The 20,000-nt window shown below is 43.9% G+C and overlaps 1 protein-coding gene across 6 annotated transcripts in view; it reads left to right on the top strand.

Annotated features, from left to right (window-relative positions):
• ptprdb (protein tyrosine phosphatase receptor type Db) overlaps positions 1 to 20,000 on the top strand; it is an 86,570-nt gene that overhangs the window by 51,775 nt on the left and 14,795 nt on the right. For 2 of the 6 annotated variants that reach the window (XM_053677475.1, XM_053677476.1), the window contains 18 exons: positions 2,474 to 2,615; positions 3,295 to 3,480; positions 8,406 to 8,516; positions 9,191 to 9,460; positions 9,862 to 10,443; positions 10,668 to 10,810; positions 11,894 to 12,035; positions 14,499 to 14,596; positions 14,993 to 15,249; positions 15,790 to 15,883; positions 15,962 to 16,180; positions 16,305 to 16,465; positions 16,642 to 16,653; positions 16,746 to 16,861; positions 16,954 to 16,986; positions 17,401 to 17,498; positions 19,537 to 19,660; positions 19,947 to 20,000. The exon at positions 19,947 to 20,000 is cut by the window's right edge and continues 122 nt beyond it. In XM_053677475.1, coding sequence (XP_053533450.1) covers positions 2,474 to 2,615; positions 3,295 to 3,480; positions 8,406 to 8,516; positions 9,191 to 9,460; positions 9,862 to 10,443; positions 10,668 to 10,810; positions 11,894 to 12,035; positions 14,499 to 14,596; positions 14,993 to 15,249; positions 15,790 to 15,883; positions 15,962 to 16,180; positions 16,305 to 16,465; positions 16,642 to 16,653; positions 16,746 to 16,861; positions 16,954 to 16,986; positions 17,401 to 17,498; positions 19,537 to 19,660; positions 19,947 to 20,000 — 2,842 coding nt within the window. The remainder of the gene's footprint in view (positions 1 to 2,473; positions 2,616 to 3,294; positions 3,481 to 8,405; positions 8,517 to 9,190; positions 9,461 to 9,861; positions 10,444 to 10,667; positions 10,811 to 11,893; positions 12,036 to 14,498; positions 14,597 to 14,992; positions 15,250 to 15,789; positions 15,884 to 15,961; positions 16,181 to 16,304; positions 16,466 to 16,641; positions 16,654 to 16,745; positions 16,862 to 16,953; positions 16,987 to 17,400; positions 17,499 to 19,536; positions 19,661 to 19,946) is intronic. The other 4 variants (XM_053677477.1, XM_053677480.1, XM_053677479.1 and 1 more) reach the window with 4 other exon arrangements.

Genomic DNA, 20,000 nt, shown 5'->3' with positions numbered 1-20,000 from the left:
CTGGGTGGATCTTTCTTTGGTCTGGGTGGCTCTGTCTGGGGTCTGGGTGGATCTTTCTTTGGTCTGGGTGGCTCTGTCTGGGGTCTGGGTGGATCTGTCTGGGGTCTTGGTGGCTCTGTCTGGGGTCTGGGTGGCTCTTTCTGGGGTATAGGTGGCTCTGTCTGGGGTATAGGTGGCTCTGTCGGGGTGGCTCTGTATTGGGTCTGGGTGGCTCTTTCTGGGGTATAGGTGACTCTTTCTGGGGTCTTGGTGTCTCTGTCTGGGGCCTTGGTGGTTCATTCTGTGGGTTTTGTGACTGGGGCTGGGGGTTTGATGGTACTAGATGGGGGCTTGGTAGCTGATTGTGAGGTGTCCTATTCTCTGCTGTTTTGGGTGACTGCTCACTGGCTTTGAGTCTCTGCAGCTGCTCTCTCAGGCTGTTTATTGTCTGTCTCTAAGGTAGAGCTCTTCTTTTACTACATTAAGATCAGTCCTCAGATTAGATTGTCTCTGTGTTGTTGGGAGCTTTTGAAATTCTACTCTCCGCTCCAGCAGTGAGGTGTTGAACTCCTCTTTTAGAAGGCTCAGCTGATCTTTTAGATGCTAATAAGGTTCTGTAGGAAGAAGATTGGAGAGTACCATCTCTTCGAGCTCTATCAGCTCAGCTTCTTGAAGATAAGGCTCTATCTGATTTGAGACACTGTCCTCTCCAGCTGCGTGTCCTGTGCTGCACTATAGTGTGGTGAGAGCTCCTCCCCCTGCTCCACCTCTTGTGTCTTTGACAGGTTCAGGTCTCCTTCTCCCCATGTCTGTCCCTCAGGGTTTTTATGGTGTTAAAGTCATCTTGGACAGAGCTGAGACTGGCTTCACTGCCTGGAACATGATTGTCCTGTTGTGGTAGAGATTCACAATCAGAAAAGTGCTGTCACTATACAGGAGATCTGAGATGGTTTTGGTTCCTGTTTGACTGAAACTTGCTCTCTGGGTTTTCTTTCAGTAGTTTGTGTTTGTTGGCTTTCTTAGCCTGAGCATTCTTCAGTTCTTTTGGATAGGATATGACAAGGGGGCGGAGTTTTCTCGCTCATTGCATCAGCCATGGCTTGCGTTTTGTTTCTAGGATGTTAGCGGAGAAGCTAAATTTGATTATTTAGATAGTTCTGTGGCTGTTTTGTTTAGTTGGAGGTTCTTACCTCATTGTTTACTGCAGGTGATTTAAGCAGAAATGATCCTCGAAGTCATGAAACACTTGTTATTTTTTATCAGTTTTATTTCTCTTCTTAGCTTAGCCGCTCCTGCTCCGTTAGCCCATGATTAGGTCTGAAAGAGTTTACACTCTTCTTCTTGAAATTGAAGTTATTGTTGTCCAGATAAGTAATCCCTTGCTTATCTTCTTGTAGTTTCACTGTACTTTAACTGTTTTATTTTAGTTTCTCATTTTAAAACTATTCTATGTGTAAAAATGTTAGGAGCGCCAATAAAACATGGTCTCTCACTAATTGGTTCTGTCATTGTCTCTGTCTCTCTCGCTCTCTGTCCTCTTCTCTCTCTCTGTCCTTTTCTCTGTCTCTCTGTCCTCTTCTCTCTCTCTGTCCTTTTCTCTGTCTCTCTGTCCTCTTCTCTCTCTCTGTGTCCATTTCTCTCTCTCTGTCCTCTTCTCTCTCTCTGTCCTTTTCTCTCTCTCTCTGTCCTTTTCTCTCTCTCTGTCCTTTTCTCTCTCTCTCTCTGTCCATTTCTCTCTCTCTCTGTCCTCTTCTCTCTCTATGTCCATTTCTCTCTCTCTGTCCTCTTCTCTCTCTCTGTCCTTTTCTCTCTCTCTGTGTCCATTTCTCTCTCTCTGTCCTCTTCTCTCTCTCTGTCCTTTTCTCTCTCTCTGTACTCTTCTCGCTCTCTGTCCTTTTCCCTGTCTCTCTGTCCTTTTTTCTCTCTGTCCTTTTCTCTCTCTCTCTGTCCTTTTCTCTCTCCCTGTCCTCTCTCTGTCCTTTTCTCTGTTTCTGTGTCCTTCTCTCTCTCTGTCCTTTTCTCTCTCTGTCCTTCTCTCTCTCTGTCCTTTTCTCTCTCTGTCCTTCTCTCTCTCTCTCTCTCTCTCTCTGTCCTTCTCTCTCTCTCTCTCTCTCTCTCTCTGTCCTTTTCTCTCTCTGTCCTTCTCTCTCTCTCTCTCTCTGTCCTTTTCTCTCTCTGTCCTTCTCTCTCTCTCTCTCTCTCTCTTTGTCCTTTTCTCTCTCTGTGTCCTTTTCTCTCTGTCCCCTCTCTGTCCTTTTCTCTCTCTCTCTCTCTGTCCTTTTCTCTCTCGCTGTCCTTTTCTCTTGCTCTCTTTCTGTCCTCTGTGTCTCTCTGTCCTTTTCTCTCACTCTGTCTCTCTGTTTCTCTTTCTCTCTGTCCTCTTTCTGTCTCTCTCTCTCCTTTTCTCTCTTTCTCTCTCCTTTTCTCTCTCTCTGTCCTTTTCTCTCCCTCTCTCTCTCTCTCTCTCTCTCTCTTTTACCTTCGGTCTGTATAGGTGATTGAGTTTGAGGACGGCTCCGGTTCAGTCTTGCGCGTGCAGCCGCTGCGGACCCCACGTGATGAGGCTATATACGAGTGTGTGGCGTCTAACGAGGCCGGAGAGATCAGCGCCTCCACTAGCCTCCTGGTGCTGCGCGGTGAGCTCACGTGTTCATTCATATAAAGAAGAGACTTATATCACCGACCATCATTCAGCCGACTCGGCTCGGCTACCCCGGACAAGTTCATAAATCTGTATGGGGGAGGTGCGTTTCCACGAAAGTTCAACGCACTTCTGTTTGTACAGTGGTTTGTAGAAGAGACATTTCAGCCAAGCAACTTCCTACATCGTTTCCCCTTGTTCGAGGGGTTCAGACGTCGTCATACCTCTGTACCATTCTACAGCGATCTAAGCGATCACGTGGATCTCGACGTGGAAATCTTACAACGTGTGGTTTATAGCAAACCCACAAAACGCTGCTTGTTTATTTCGTTCAATCGACCAGAAGCTACATTTATACAAACGGCGTCAAGGCGCAGATACACATCCAACAATAAATCAGAAAGAATCCCAAACACTAACCGATAAATAATACGCATTTAAACACAATTCATTAAACCTCACTGCTGAATTGTTTCATTCTGTATAAATGTGATGCTCGGGTGGGGGAGAGGGAGGGGGGACTGTTAGTTTACACTAAAGCATTTCATTGGCGTTCTGATAGAAAATTTCAGCTCCCAACAGCATTAAGAGTGTTTTGTATGTTTGTGTGTGTGTCTGTGTGTGTGTGTGTGTGTGTGTGTGTCTGTGTGTCTGTGTGTGTGTGTGTATTACAGAGGACCTGCTTCCTCCCGGCTTCCCGTCCATAGATATGGGTCCTCAGCTCAAGGTGGTGGAACGCTCTCGCACAGCCACCATGCTGTGTGCAGCCAGCGGCACTCCTGACCCAGAGATCACCTGGTTTAAGGACTTCCTTCCCATCGACACACACACTCACGGACGCATCAAACAGCTGCGCTCAGGTACGGAGTTAGCCGGATTTAATCTCAGCTCTTCCTTAGGCTTTTTGATGAAGAGTCAGGGACCAAGCGAACGGTTATAATAATCAGTCATCACAAACGCACGCCTGAATACGTCTGTTCTTTATACGATCACGTGTCGGTTTTTAATCTTTTTGTCCTTCTAGGTTGATCATGAGTAGTTGAGCAAAAGGAGAGCGTGTGTCGAGGTTCAAAAGAGATTTCAAAAAACGATATTAAATTTCATTTCCAGCATAGCTGCGTCTGTGGTCTTCTGTGTGTGCTAAGAATCGAGATGAACCGTGCTTGAATAACACACACGATATTATTTATGATATATTTCTTATAAGAATCTTATCTGTTTATCTTAGAAAGATTTGAATGCTTTGTCAAGAATAAGAAACTCGCACACGTTAACACGCAATGCACGACTTATAACGAAGTCACGTCAAGACAAATGTGACTTTTAAATACAAGTTAAAGTTAGCTTTAAAGCCAGGGAACGCATCCAGACAATCCCGAAGGCCTTTAAGAGAAACCGTAGATACCCGAGTAACATTTCAGACACTAAAGTGGTAAATTTGTTCAATTAATTTACTCTTTGCCTTACCACTGTATCCTTTAATCATGTTTCACGTGTTTCCTTTTCATGACCCAGCTGAAAACCGAGCATAGAAAGTGTGGGGAAAATGTTGAATTATTTTCGCAAAGGAAAAGTGAAAGAATGATGAAAAAGCACGATTAAACATGCGCGTGTGAAAGAGACTAACAGAATATTAGTCTCAGATTTTTATAGAAGGTCAGGAACGTTTCAGGAACTGGTGTAGCTAAATATTTTCACGTAGCGCTCCTCTCTGTAGTGTCCGTCGACTTGAGAACAACGCCAGCTGCTCATATCCTGACTATGACTCCGTTTACATGGACAGCAGTAATCTAATTATTGACCTTACTCTGAGTAAGATAATATTCTGATTAAGGTGTTTACATGAGTCGCTTTTAGAACACTCCCGTCATGTTCCCGTCTTACATGTTATAGAACATAATTAGATTAACGGCACACGTCATTACGTCACCGCGCCACGCCGTCCGACGTCCCTCCAGAATTTCACGTATCAACATACAGTTGGTCTTCGTTATGGCACCGTATACAGTTTTGGGTGTTTTTATTTAATTTTTTAGCTTCAAGTGCGATTAATTATTTGTCATGCTGTACGTGCAAATAGACGACTGCTTGAAGCCGTGGACTGCGTCCCAAACCGTGTACTTACCGTCTATTTAGTAGCCGAGATACATGTATTTTTCCCCACTACAGGCCTATAGTAGGCAAGTACGCGGTTTGGGACGCAGCCGAACTCTCTTGTTCGCCGTAAAATGTTGAGCACTGCCGTGTGTGATCGTGTCCTGTCAGAAAATGCGGTGAAAACTCTCACACGACGTTAATAGTGTGATTAAGATGTCTGTAATACACATCCATAATGCGACTAAAACAGGAATACTCCACCTGTCTTAATTCGATTTGTGTTTACTTCGAGTATGACCTTAATCAGATTAAGGTCATTAAAAATAGCTGTTTACATGGTAGTTTCTTAATCAAAGTATCGTCTTAATCGGGTTAATAGTGGATTATTGTTGTCCATGTAAACGCACTGAGTGTCTGTGGTTTTCCACAAAACAAAAAAATAAACTATAATAGACTTTATACCACAATGCTGCTGAATTCTCAGTTCTGATTGGTCAGAAAGTTTGATTCATTTTCTATAACAGCAGCTCTAACAGTAGATTCGAGTGCAAGGCAGATCACACGTTTACATGTATGTTAATGTGTTTGTATACGTATGTTATCGTTTGTATAGTAACAACAATAATAATACGCCGCCGCTACAGGAAAATAATCAACTTTTGACGCGGAACGGCATGAGGAGTTTACAGCCTCACGCAGACGTTATACAGCGCACAGTATTAGAGGTCGAGCGATACCGATAACGGAGTCGGGCGATACCGACCTGCCGACAACCGATTAATCAACCGAAAAAATTTAAAACTGATACTGAATGTAAACATAACACTTAAAGTAAAATATTGATGAACTATATTACCAAAATAAACAGTACTGACTGTACTTTTTAAAATGAAATAAATATTAATATATATTAACTATTAATAAATATTAAAGGAAATAAAAGATCCAACATGGATTAAAACACTTCAAATAACACGACAAAATTAGTCAGTGATAGTTTTTATTTCACCTCTAGAGGCCGCTCTCGTACCGTATGCTAACGACAGAAGACGCTTGTCAGCCGCTCCACAACAGACGCAAGCAGGAAAATCTATCGGTGTGGATTTTTGCCGATAAACGATAGTTGCAGCAAACCGATCAATCGCTCGACCTCTAAAACATTTTATTACATTTATTTTTGTTCAGTCCGAATCCACAGTAACACGGCTAAATTTAAAAACGCATCCTTTCTGATCTTTTCCTTTCCGTGCACGCTAAAGCGTTTTCAACCTCTTAAAAAAAAAAAAAAAAAAAAGCATCTCGGATCAATCCGGACATCATCAGAACTTCCTGCAGCACTGTTTCCTTTATTCTGAATTTTTTCAATCTGATGACGTAGAAGTGTAAAAGCGAGACAAGAACGCGTGTTTTTGTATGAACAAAATGACGTAAAGGCCACTGTTTTTCGTAGACAGGAAACCGTTTTGGGGAAATGCGTAAACGTTTTCAAACCGACTCGTGTTAATGAGGACGAGACAAAAAATAAAGAAAGAAAGAAATAATCCCATCTTTAATACGTACGTGTCTGTTATATGTATGAGCTCTGAATGAACATTTTTGTTGTTTATGTTCTGGTCTTATTTTTTCATATGCACACACACACAGTCTCATACACACTGTTTTATCCTGTAAACGTTTCGTTAAAGTGATGCATGTGCTGTCTCTCTCTCTATGTTTTGATCGACAGAGTCCTTTGGTAAGTCAGTTACTTTAAGGCACAACATACACACTGCTAAGATAACGCACTCTCCTAGTATAGCTTCAGTAAACTGCATGATACGTAATGTTTCACCTAACAGTATGATTAGCCTGACCCTACACAGACATACAAAACACACACACCTGTTCTGGACACACACACACAAAGCTACGCCCTATGCACTTTTAATAAACACTCCCATCACATAGAGGTAGTCATTTTCACCCGAGTGCTACCCCCTCACATGTGCTACTTAACTTGTGTCACTCGCACTTTCCCTAACTGTCTCACTCAGAGGCTCACTCTCTCACCCCTTACCATCAGAGTACCTACATCTATCCCCTCTCTCTCTCTCTCTCGCTCTCTCGCTCTCTCTCTCCTGTCCCTGTCTAGCTTGCCAACGTTTTTATCGCTCTTCTTTTTTCTCGCTGAATGTTCCAGTGGATTCTCCCTCGAACCTCGAGGCTTCCTCGTTTCAGCCCCTCTCCTCCGTGGGTGTGAATCTGCCTGTCTTGAGTGTTAAGCCCTGTATATTATTGCGGAAAAATTTCCCAGGAAGGGAATTGCTTCTTGCTTCCTCCCCTCCACCCCCCCGCCCCCTCCCCCCGCCTTTATTATGTTCTGTCATGCAGATATGCAAACTCATATAGAAGTGGAGGGATTATGTTAACAGTGACCCATTTAGCACTTAAGACAAGACGAATTACATGCCCTTTCTCCTTCTCTCTCTCTCCCTCTCTCTCTCCCTCTCTCTCTCTCTCTCTCTCGCTCTCGCTGCACTAACTCTCTTCTTTAATCTCTCATCTGCGTTCATTCTCACCCATCCAGGGGGTACACCAATCAGAGGTAAGAGTCTAAATCTAACCACCCCATTCACCAACCTGTTACTATTTACTCCTCCTTTCTCCCTCTCTTCTCTCCTCTCTCCCTCTCTTTCTCTCTCTGGCTCTCGTCATTGTCTGACCATCACATTCTAGTTTTCATTGCGTAACCCTGTCGATTTTAGGGGTCGTATTAGTCGTACCACACTGTGTTCTGAGCGTATTATCATGATACTTTCCTGAAGTCGAACATGCGACTAATTCTTTATTGTGAACATTTATTCATCCGGTAGACGGTGAGCTCCGGTATATAGATAGCGATTTGCAGCAGTAAATGAAAGGAGAACATGTCCGTATATGAAGATTAACGAGTGGATAATCCATGAGCCTTTCGACTGTATCTTGACCGTTTTTTTTTTTTTTTTCTTGATATCTGGATAATTTTTTTTTTTTACACTCTCCTGATCCCTTTGTGGATGCATTCCTCATCTCTAATGAAGCCTCATTTCATCTTTCAGCAATTTTCCTCTCGGACACCTTCCACAAACGTCATCTTTCCAATCGAACGTCTTTCTGATTTTTCTTTTCTTTTTTTTTTTTTTTTTTTTACTCAGAGCTGCAGGCTGTGGTACTTAATGCAAGTTTTTTTTTTCTTCTTTCCCTTTAACTTCTTTGTTAACTTCTTCTTTGTGGCCTTCTTTGTGCATCCACTAATGAAAAGAACTGAATGAATTTGAAATCCTTAATATTTTTACTATTTCAAATTCAAAATTCCAAACAGAACTTCACTTTTTTCCCCTTTTTTTTTCTTATTTTTCTTTTTTTCTTTTTTTTTTTTTTTTTTTTGCAAAGCAGCATTTTATTACTGTTAACGGTGAACATCTGTCAATTGTTACACTGTTGGTTGTTATTAAATCTAACCCTTTGAGTATGTGAGGAACATCGCGCACACACACACACACACACACACGCACGCACGCTAGGCAGTAGACCAGATTTGATGAACGAAAATGAGACCTTTGAATGTGTATCTTGAAAGAAAAACAAAATCCTCCTATCCTATGTATGTGCGTGTTTGTGTGTTTGCATGTGTGTGTGTGTGTGTGTGTGTGTGTGTGTGTGTGTTCAGGTGCATTGCAGATTGACCGGAGTGAAGAAACCGATCAAGGCAAATACGAGTGCGTGGCTACAAACAGCGCCGGGACGCGTTACTCAACACCCGCTAACCTCTACGTCAGAGGTGGGTTCTGTAACACTTTCTACAACATCAGTACGTGAACGTTCGGACCGATCCAGCAGCTTTCTCCTGCTGCAACTGAACGGATTTCGACGGATAAACTGGTGGAAATGGTGTAATTAGGAAAAGTGCACTGTGTGTGTTTAAATGCCTTTCAGTGCTCTTGCTATCTCTGTAGTTGCTCACCACCTGGAGCTAGTACTTTTCTATTCTGAGATGAGTTTTTTTTTCTTCTTCTTCCTCCCTATGCTGTTATTATTTCTCTCCCTGGCCTTTCTTCCGCTTCTCTTCCTCTCTTCAGAGATGAGAGACGGTAAGTCCTGTGCACACATTTAATCCTAATCCTGTATACGCGAGCGTAATCACTCTTTAAATCTAGAATTTACTACTGCTTATGTCTAAGCCCATTAACCACGCATGACAGGCTTTTAATTACATGAAGTACAACCATTTTGTACATGCAGTGGGTCAAAGCCGTCTACGACTGTTTTGATTTTACACGCGTATTTTATTATCCGACTGTTTGAATGTTAGGCTCATTATTTTAGTTGGATTCAATGTAACATTATAAAGGTGCACTTTTGAGAACCACTGCTCTACGTAGAACTCTAATTCTAGTCAGTATGATGACGAGCCCTTCTGTAGTTCGGCTAACTGATCTGCGATCACTCTGCCAGTGCGCCGGATCTCTCCACGCTTCTCTGTGCCGCCCATGGATTACGAGGTCATGCCCGGAGGAGGGGTGAACATCACATGCCAGGCGATAGGCGTTCCCATGCCGTACGTCAAGTGGATGCTCGGAACGGAGGACCTGACCCCGGAGGACGACATGCCCATCGGAAAGAACGTGCTAGAACTCACAGACGTGCGCCAGTCAGCCAATTACACCTGCGTGGCCATGTCGACTCTCGGCGTTATCGAAACAGTTGCACAGATCACAGTCAAAGGCGAGCTTAACATTCAGACCGACACAGAATGTATCGACAAAATATATAGACAAAATAAAATGTCTGAATATGTGAGAGAATAGTGTTTTAGGATTGCTGTCATTGATAAAATCATGAACTGGTGGCTATGGTTATGTACTTACCCCAATAAATGTACATTTTTCACACCATTATGTGCATTGTAAAATGGCAGTCAGGCTCAGAAAATGATTGTAAGCATCCCTGTAACATGGTGCTACCACCACCATGCTTCTCTGTAGGGATTTGGGTTAGGGTTAGGGTTCTACGGTTTGAACTGCGCATGTGTAATAAGCCACCAGAATTGATTTAAATGAAAAAACTTAAAGGTTCTATATGGTTCAGTAGAAGATAATAACCAGATCATTTGCGCTCTTTTCCAGCCCTCCCGAATCCTCCAGGTGCTCCGGTCGTCATGGAGCGTTCAGCCACCAGCATAACCTTAATGTGGGACAGCGGAAACCCACTTCCTGTTTCCTATTACGTCATCCAGCACCGACCCACCTCCTCCAACGACCCTTTTAAAGAGATCGACGCCGTGGCGACGACCCGGTACAGCGTCGGCGGCCTCAGCCCGTACTCGCACTATCATTTCCGGGTCATAGCGGTGAATTCGATCGGCCGCGGACCACCGAGTCCTACGGTAGAAGCTCGCACGGCAGAGCAAGCCCCGAGCTCGGCGCCACGCCGAGTCAGAGGCCGCATGCTCAGTGTCTCCACGGCAATGGTGCAGTGGGAGGAGCCAGAGGAGGCAAACGGACAGGTGGTCGGCTACCGGGTTTACTACACGTCTGATCCGTCGTTGTCAGTCAACCAATGGGAGAAGGAGATGGTTCGTGGAGCGAATTTCCTGACGATACAGGATCTCACACCAAACAAGACCTATTACATTAGAGTTCTGGCTTTTACTGCAGTAGGAGATGGTCCTCTCTCCAATGACCTCCACATCATTGCCAAGACTGGAGGTGTGTGTGTGTGTGTGTTTTAATCTTGACCTTTGGGGGATGTGTAGCGAAAGGACTAAACTTCCCCTAATACAGATGTTTCAAATGAATGCTGCCATGCTGTAATTTACACAGAGTCACGGCAACAAGAACGTTTCACTGTGTAATTACTTACAGACCTCAGGGTTTTGTTTTTTGTTTTTTTTTCCCCATCAATGACGACACATCGCTGTCTTCTTTTCCAGTTCCTTCCCAGCCTACTGAGCTGAAAGCAGAGGTGAAGTCCGAGACAAGCGTACTGCTCTCCTGGCTTCCTCCAGCTCACAGTGGCACCGACGCCATCATAGGATACGAGCTCATATACAGGCTCGGAGACCAGCCTGAGCAGGCAAGCTGTACCTGTCCAGCCCAATAATACACGAACAGTGAAAGTGAATATAGATCATAAGTTTGTCGGGGTGATGATATAATATAGTCACACACTGTAAAAATGCACTACTTTTACTCGAATTACGCACTACTCCTCACACTCAGGGTCGTATTCAGGTCTAAGTTACAGCAGTTTTTTTTACCTGGGGGAAAGTTCCCTGTATTCCGAGTCGGTTTACACGACTGCTTAAAATTTTTTTCTTTTTTTTTGGTGTCCCGTTAAGATGATTAAAATCAGCGGGGTGTAGTTCATGCCTCCGAGGTTGCCAGGAAGGGAAAAAAAAAAAATCTGAAGACAGAGGCAGGTTATTTATTTATGTATTTATTTTGCCATTAACTCTGATACAATATAGAAATGCTTAGTTCAGCAGAAATGTTCAATAAAAATGAAACTGGAAAACTCTGATACGATATAACGGTATACGATCTAATCGGCATCTAGTACGTTATATCGGTTATATGAGCGGTCCTAGTTGTAATTATCACACCAATCTGTCCGAATTTGAACACTATGGCTTCGAGCATGTTATAAAAGAGCACTTGATCTAGCGCATCCCATTATTCTGCATTTTCTTCAACGCACAAATGAATTTAGCCACACAATCCTAAACTGATGTCAGGAGGCAGGTTCATTGAATTCATTAAGTAAATGAGTGAGCTATTTTGGGTTGGTGAATTAATCAAATCCGAATAATAATGAATATATCTTGGGAACGTAGTAAAGAGAGTGGTGGGAAAAAGTTTACTTCCTTACAGATACAGTTGGATGAGATGTTGGAGGTACCCCAACAACCAACACGGCAAACCAGGATCACAGCTGCACAGCTGTTTCCGCTGACCTCCTCCTGAATGGCAGGAATCTTTTAACGATATCGATCAGAAGTACAGACGGGCTTTACAGACGAACGTTAGAAAACGCATAGACGTTGATGGGTTTTTTTTTTTACTCGTTCGTGTAACGTACAGCATATTTACACACACCCCCTCACACGCACACGTACAGACGTACGCACGTTGAGTTTTCTTTCTCTTTCTCCTGCAGAAGATCGTGTTCGAACCCAGCTCCAGCTACGTGCTAAAGAACCTGAAGCCCTTCTCCACCTACGCCTTTCAGTTAGCGGCGCGCAGTAAACACGGCGTGGGGGCCTTCACCGGCGAGCTCAGCATACAAACGCCACAATCCCGTATGTACACACACCCGACACACACACACATACAAAATGTGTTCAAATGTGAGCAGAAAATGTTTTTAGAGTCAAAAACTGTGGCAGTTCAGCACTTTCAGGGATAATTAGAAAGTCGTTTGACCAGTCAAGTAGCCACAGTGGGGAAGGAAAGTACACTCGGTTATTAAAAATGAATGAATGTTTATAGTTGCTATAATGTAAGTGATAAAAGGAAGTATAGTGGTTATAAAAAGTTACACACCCCTGTTAATAATAATATTACCCCCCCCCCCCCCCCCCCCCCCAAAAAAAAAGTGTTTTTGTTTGTCATTTGAATTTTGTTGGTTCAGGAAAGACGCTCAAATGCACCGAGTGTGTGTGAGAATGGGAAGCAGGTGTGTTTGAAAGAACGGACGGCCAGCAGCTTCTGAGGCAGAACCAGGAAGTAAAACGGAACGTCTCGAGTGATCACGTCAGCCCAAACGTCCATGCAGCGCTCCCTACGGCATGTTCCGAGGGGGATTAGTCACGACGTCTAGTTCTTTAGTTAATACACGAATTTTGCCGTTGTCAAATTGCTGCGGTCTAAGAGCAATAAAGCACTTCAGTTACTGGAAAATAATCATCTTCACGCCACCTTTCCATGAATTATTTTCCTATAACAGCCCCATTGTGTTTTATTTCTAAATTATTAGATTAAAAATTAATCCCCTTCCCCCGAAATGATTCTACATCAACTCCATGTAAATCCAAGACACATGCCGATCCGCTTAGCTGGGTTTGTTTTTGAAGCTTCTTCGGTTCAACTAGACCGTGCTTCGTCTTTATACAAAGAGCCTCTCTAATTTATTTCCATCTCTGGTTCCTTGTTGCGTAAAATTTTTGATTGTTATATTTGATACAATGCGGTACACCTGGCTAATAGAACAACTAGATTTACTGAGAATCATAACCCGACATTTAGACACATTTCGACGTTATTGTGACCCGTTCGCATAAAATCGCCATTTTCACATAGTAACACTTCCCAAAATGACCTCGTGTTAGATCTGTATGGGCTGAATGAGCTACAGCATCGATGGCCAGACCTTGTGTTCTGATTACACCTGATTACACCCACCGGTGAATTATCAAGGCGTTCATGGGCCGCGTGATGAGTGTTAGAGCAGTCGGAAAACCGAGTCGGCCTAGTCAGAAGCGCCGGCCTTAGAAAATTTCCACTGTGGGCATTTCTTCTTCCTAATGGCGTGTCTGTTTGACATGCTGAGTTAAAAGAAACAAGAAAAGGCTCCCAGCAGTGGCGCGCAAAGCCAAGCTCATTTCGGCGAGTCGGGTAAAATACGGCGTAAGGAAAATATCTAATAGATATATGAGGAGAGGGAGAAGGAGGCCGAGCGGAAAAGCTCGACTGGAGGAGATAAAGGTGAGTTTGTTGTCAAATATTTCTCCGTTTGTCCGGTTGTGCTTGAGCGCAGACGTGAACCTAGAGATAGTCTCGTCATGCTTGTGTTAAATGTAATATATTATGATGTCACCTTATCACCGTAGACACGCTTGTGATCTGTCTTCGTGCTTTAGTTTTGTCGTTTTCTTTCTTGTCTGAATGTCCTTACATCATCATCATTATATACGTGTTCTAAAAATGAACCAATTGAATTTAACTACCCTACAGTACTCTCCCACATTACAAACCCACCCCTTCAGAACCTACTCCCTCTGACCAGGAAGTGACACGTCTGTTGATGAGCTCGGCCACGCCCCTTCGTCCTGGGGGAAAACGGAGGTTTTTACGTCATTCTGTTCAGTGCATTGCCACGGAACGTGGCAAAGACGAGGTGTGAGTCACGGACACGTTCACTTCGGTGGCCTGGGTTGATCAGTGAGGAGGTTATTACTTCATTTCCTGTATCCCACAATGCCCCTGCGGTGCGTCGGGCTCCCCGTCGACATGGCAGTTCTGAACTCCGCGTCGGCGAGCATGTCACGGCAACCTCCTGTTGCTGAGCGACCACGCGGTACTCATGGATCGGTGGTTCCCAAGTACCCCAGAATCAAAGACTTGCAGTCACTAACACAGAAAGGAGATTTACTCCTTTCACTTACATTTCTCCCTGTGTGTTTATCACCATGTCGGTCTGTCTTCCTGTAGCGTTGTTTTTGGGAGGGTGAAGTCCACCAAAGTCGTGTTCTCTAGCCGTGTATAAATATATAAATTTTAAAATAAATAATCCCCCCCCCACAAATGTAAAACCGATCTGACGTCAACTCTGGCGCCGGTCCGCAGGTAGGAAGCTAATTTCGCTCGGACGAGTTCGCAGTGTCAGTAAAAGCGACAGGCGTAAACATCAGGACGAGATTTCCTGCGCTTCTTAATCACGCTGGCTTCACAGCCGGATCTCCTGATTAGTTTTGTGAGTCTCGCATCTGCGACAAAACTGTGAACAATGTTCTTTTTCTCTTTTTTTTTTTTCTTTTTTGAAGTGTTTGCTGTGAACTTCCGTGTGAAAGCTGCTATGAAGAGTTCAGTATGGCTTGCCTGGGAGCCACGAACCTCACCGAACAAACCCTCGACGTTCACCGTGAGTATAACACAGTCAGTGTGTGTGTGTGTGTGTGTGTGTGTGTGTGTGTGTTTCATTTTTACAAAGCAACAGAAGCAGAGAGTGCTACACGGGGGTCTATATGTAGCCACTGGTGCTCATTGGATAAACTGGAGATAACCATCAAATTATTATTAACATCAAAGACGAAATACTGCAAGGCCCTCACGTGGTGAAGTAAAAAGCATTTAATTACCTGAGCGAAATCGTTAAAAGCTATTAAAAGGATAGATCTATGCGTTTTCTTCTACACAGCCTTCTTCAGGATGCCATGGAACATTAGTTCATGGTCCGAATACTGAACGGTGCATAATGTTTAGGCAATAATCGAACTTATTCGTTGTTATGTAACGTAACGTCCACCCCATCGCTCAGATCTCATACGGCGACGGCCGCAGACTGGACATCGACGGGCGTCTCGGGCTGCAGCGGGTCTCCGAGTTAAAGCCGCAGTCGCTCTACACGTTCCTCCTGAGCAACAAAGCAGACGGCAGCGAGGGTCTGCAGCACCGTGCCGACGCCATGACCGCTCCGAACCTGCTGCCCAGAAAACCTCAGCTGGTGGAGAAGAGCAGCTCCGAGAGCACAGCCACACTGCAGCTGCCGTCCGTGCACGCACACGCCCCCGTCAGGTCGGCCTCACGCTGTCAAAGCACACTGTACACGCACTCGAAACTGTTCCCATGGTTAAAACCGTAAAGCAGACCGCCTCATCCACCATCCGTCTGTTACTGTCCTATATCCAGATAATCGTGCTTGTTATCATGGTTATCACTATTCTCACTACTCCCAGCTGAATGAAATAAAAATCACATACTCAGTAGTTTCATTAGCTTTCTAGTCCCCGTCATTAGCGCACAGATAACGGGAACTTAAGGGAAGTGTTTCCACTGATTCTGAAATTCAGTAGAATGTGAACATAGTTAGTATTATTATTATTATTATTATTATTATTATTATTATTTTGGCAGTTATTTTCGCCATCAAGGATCTGGGGTGGTTGGTATAAATGCGCTACCAGGAAGGCACTAAGTCTTTCATTTTTGGCATCATCATCAGATTGTTTGCTGTTAAATAATACAATAAAGGTCTTACGGTCAATTATTTTCGTGCGAACGCCCTCTCGTAGCCATGCGAGGTCTGATGTTTATTTTTTTGTTTAACCCGCGTAGGGGTTTCTATATCGTCGTCGTCCCACTGAAGAGGCAGAGAGGAGGAAACTTCCAGAATCCGTGGAGCGATCCAGATGACATGAATTTAGACGAGGTACTTTTTCTCCACAGCTCGTCAGTCGTCGTATTTTTTTTTTTTTTATAGTATTTTATACATCATATAAAATGATAGTTGTTTCAGCTACTGAGGATGATCAACGGTTCGAGCCGATCGGTGCGTTTACGGAGGCAGGCCGAACTGAAGCCGTACATCGGCGCCTACTTCCAGAACCTTCCGTCCGAGTTTAAGCTGGGAGACGGGCGTGTGTACGGAGTGTTCCTGAATCGTCAGCTTCTCCACGGTCAGGAGTATGTCTGCTTCGTGCTGGCCATTTTAGAGCTAGGACAGAATGTGAGTCTCTCTCTCTCTCTCTCTCTCTCTCTCTCTCTCTCTCTCTGTCTCGTTTTGTCTCTCTATCTCACGCTCCTTGTTCCTCTCATCCCCTTGATCATTTCTTATTTGTTGTTTATTGTAGACCGTGTACTCGACCAGCCCGTTTTCGGACGCCGTGGCGTTCTCAGACATGGAGCCTCAGCCAATCGTGGACGAGGAGGAGGGGCTGCTTTGGGTGGTGGGGCCTGTCCTGGCGGTCATTTTCATCATCAGCATAGTCATCCTCATCCTTCTGTTTAAGAGGTGAAACGAAGGACAGAAATGAGAGTAGAGGGTTTGGATACAAAAGCATGTGGGAGGGAGAAGAGCGATTAAAGAAGGGAGCTTTGGATGTCTTTGATGTCTGAACGCACAGCGTGTACCGTTTTAACAGTATTCATTTTTTTTTTTCCTCTCCCTATGACGTGGATACAACCCAGCAAACCGGACAGGTCGGTGAATACCAAACGGAATCGTAAAGATTGCGAATGAAATGCAGAATAGTGTCAGGGGAAAATATTGTGCTTGTGATTTCCTTGTGCAGGAAGCGGGCGGAATTAGAGGGCAGGAAGTGCAGCTTCCCGAGTAGTGGCAAAGCTATGAGCTCCCAGCATCCCTCAGACCCCGTGGAGCTCCGCAGGATCAACTTCCCTACACCCGGTAACACGCTTTTCCCAGACTGGGTAACACACACACACACACACACACACTACATACTTATAAACCCACTTAGTTATGCTCTCTCCTTCTAGGTTTGCGTTCCTCCGGTTATCGTCGTTTACCAAGTTAGTCGTGGTGGTTCATTTTTCTCTCTTTTTAACGTCCATCTACAAGCACAGACACGACTAACCCATTCCTGATGAATTCATTAAGAGCTGAAGACATGCAAACAGACGAACACCAAAATAACTCTCATCTAATGTCATCCATAACGGAACGGTCTAGCTGGAGTGCTAATACACTGACGACTAAAACACAGAAGCGCACGGTTACGCCATGACACCCTGCCAAAACTACTCCCTCTTTCCTCCTTACTTGATGATGAGGCCGCTTTCTGGTTCCTGTGAAAAACCAAACGAATTTCTTTTCACTCATGCATCAGGAAACGTCACTAAATGCAACCATAACCGCTTCTATCACTGCGTAGCGTGTGTGTGTGTGTGTGTGGGCTGTTCAACCTTGTGCTTTCTGATTGGCAGGTATGACCAGTCATCCTCCAGTTCCTATCTCAGAATTGCCCGGTTACATAGAGAGGAAGAAAGCCAACGAGAGCCTGAGGTTCTCTCAGGAGTACGAGGTAAGGTCATAACAATGAGCAGTTCTACATAACGGGTTTAACGGTATCTTCTTAGAAGCGTGTGTATACAGAGGCGTATACTAGCAGGATTGTTCACAGCTCAACGGATCACGTGCTCGTCGAATAGAAACGAGCTAAAGGGATAAAAGGTCCGCTGGCCCAGAAACTCAATGTGAAAGGTTTAAAGAGGACCACTGGTAGACTTCGGTAGTTTATCAAGACGATCATAATTGCTCAAGCTCTGGCAGATTAGACAGATTAGAGAGCAGCGCCGATGAATTCTCATTCATATCATAAGCTCCGTCAAATTGAATCTGGGTTTTGATTCAGGTCTTGAGCCACTGCAGTCGAGCTTTGGCAGTGTTGATTCTAGTATCGCCCTGTCGGCAGTTTTTTTAGTTCCTGCTGAGGAAAAGCGTTTCCATGGCATGATGCTACCCTGCTTCCCCCACCGCGCTTCACCGCGCTTCACTGCACTCTCAAACTGATGAACCTGCTGAAATTCTGACAAACTTTATATCACACTGTGCCAAGGGCAAAAAGTTCAGTTTTGGTTTCCTCAGATTGGAGAACCACCTCCTTCTCTTCACTTCTCTCCTCTCCTCTCATCTCATCTCATCTCCTCTCCTCTCCTCCTCTCCTCTCCTCTCCTCTCCTCTCGTCTCCTCTCATCTCATCTCCTCTCCTCTCATCTCCTCTCCTCTCATCTCATCTCCTCTCATCTCCTCTCATCTCATCTCCTCTACTCTCCTCTCATCTCCTCTCCTCTCATCTCATCTCCTCTCATCTCCTCTCATCTCCTCTACTCTCCTCTCCTCTCCTCTCATCTCCTCTCGTCTCATCTCCTCTCCTCTCCTCTCCTCTCCTCTCCTCTTATCTCCTCTCCTCTCCTCTCCTCTCATCTCCTCTCGTCTCATCTCCTCTCCTCTTCTCACCTCTCCTCTCCTCTCCTCTTCTCACTTCTCTCCTCTCATCTCCTCTCCTCTCCTCTCCTCTTATCTCCTCCTCTCCTCTCCTCTCCTCTCCTCTTATCTCCTCCTCTCCTCTCCTCTTCTCTTCTCTTCTCTCCTCTTCTCTCCTCTCCTCTTCTCCTCTCTCCTCTCCTCTTCTCACCACTCTTAAAGTACAGCCCAGATTTGTGGAGTGTCTGGGCTATACTTTCCATCTCCTTTACAGTTACTCTTTGCCTCTCTGACTAAATAATGAATTTAATGGTGCTGTGTGGAATGTTCAAAGTTTGGTAAATATATGTACACTGCCGGTCAAAAGTTTGTGGAAATGTTTCTCACGATCTTAAAACTGTGATCTGTGATTAAATGTGTGAAATCGGTGTCGTAGACAAAAATATAACCGTGCTGACGTATTCATTTCTATCATTAGAAAACTAACATTTTATTTACAAAAAAAATCTTTTATTTTAAACGGACGACTCGGAGAGAAATATTCCCAAAAGCAGCGGATAAGAGTCCAGCGTCGGTGTGAACTCCTTCAATACTGTTTAAAAAACATCTCGGCGAAATTCCTCAAGAAATCGCTCGAGAAAACGCCAAGAATACATTTCTGGAAATTCTAGACAAAAAGCGCGTCTACTCTGAAGATGATAAAATACTAAATTATTTATTTATTTATTTTGGCTTTTTTATCACAACATAATTCCCATAACACAATTCCCATTTTGTGTTACTCCAGAGTTTTGATGACTTTATTATTATTCTAAAATGTAGGGGGGGGGAATTAAATAAAGAATGTGTCTAAACTTTTGACCGCTTGTGTGTGTTTATTTGTGTGTGTGTGTGTGTGTGTGTGTGTGTGTATATATATATATATATATATATATATATATATATATATATATATATATATATATATATATACACACACACACACACACACATAGTAACCAAACGCTGACTGATACCTTTCACAGAAACAGTAGAGGCGAATGCTTATGCAAATAAACTCGAAAATGTATGAAGGCTATGTTTAAGAGCGTAATCATTTGTCATTTGTAATGTCTTTGGCACTTTTCCACGTTTAGTCTATTGACCCTGGGCAGCAGTTCTCTTGGGAGCACTCAAACCTGGACATTAATAAACCAAAGAACCGTTATGCAAATGTCATTGCCTACGACCACACCAGAGTGGCGCTGTCTAACAGCGATGGTGAGTGTGTGACCACTGTGTAATGGCCTTTTTGAATATATATGTTAGTGTGTGTGTAACATTTTTTAATAGAGTTTGGAATTAATTTAGTGCAGAGGTCAATGGTGTATAATTTCCTCGTTGTATTTGCATGGAAATAAAATGGTTATTAGGGTCTGTTCAAAGGTCCCAGTAATTACTGTTTGTGTCGCTAAATCCTGAGATGAACATTTCATCCTATAGAGTGTTATGATGGCTTGCTATAGAATGAAATTCTCCAGTCTCTTCTCTTGCTGTTGATGTTCAGGTCAGCCAGGTGGCGACTACATCAATGCTAATTTCATCGACGGGTACCGGCGAC

This window comes from Ictalurus punctatus, chromosome 29 (assembly GCF_001660625.3).
Source record: "Ictalurus punctatus breed USDA103 chromosome 29, Coco_2.0, whole genome shotgun sequence".
Classification (NCBI taxonomy): Eukaryota; Metazoa; Chordata; class Actinopteri; order Siluriformes; family Ictaluridae; genus Ictalurus; species Ictalurus punctatus.
Note: the sequence above shows the minus strand (reverse complement) of the source record. Positions and strands in the feature narration are given on the sequence as shown.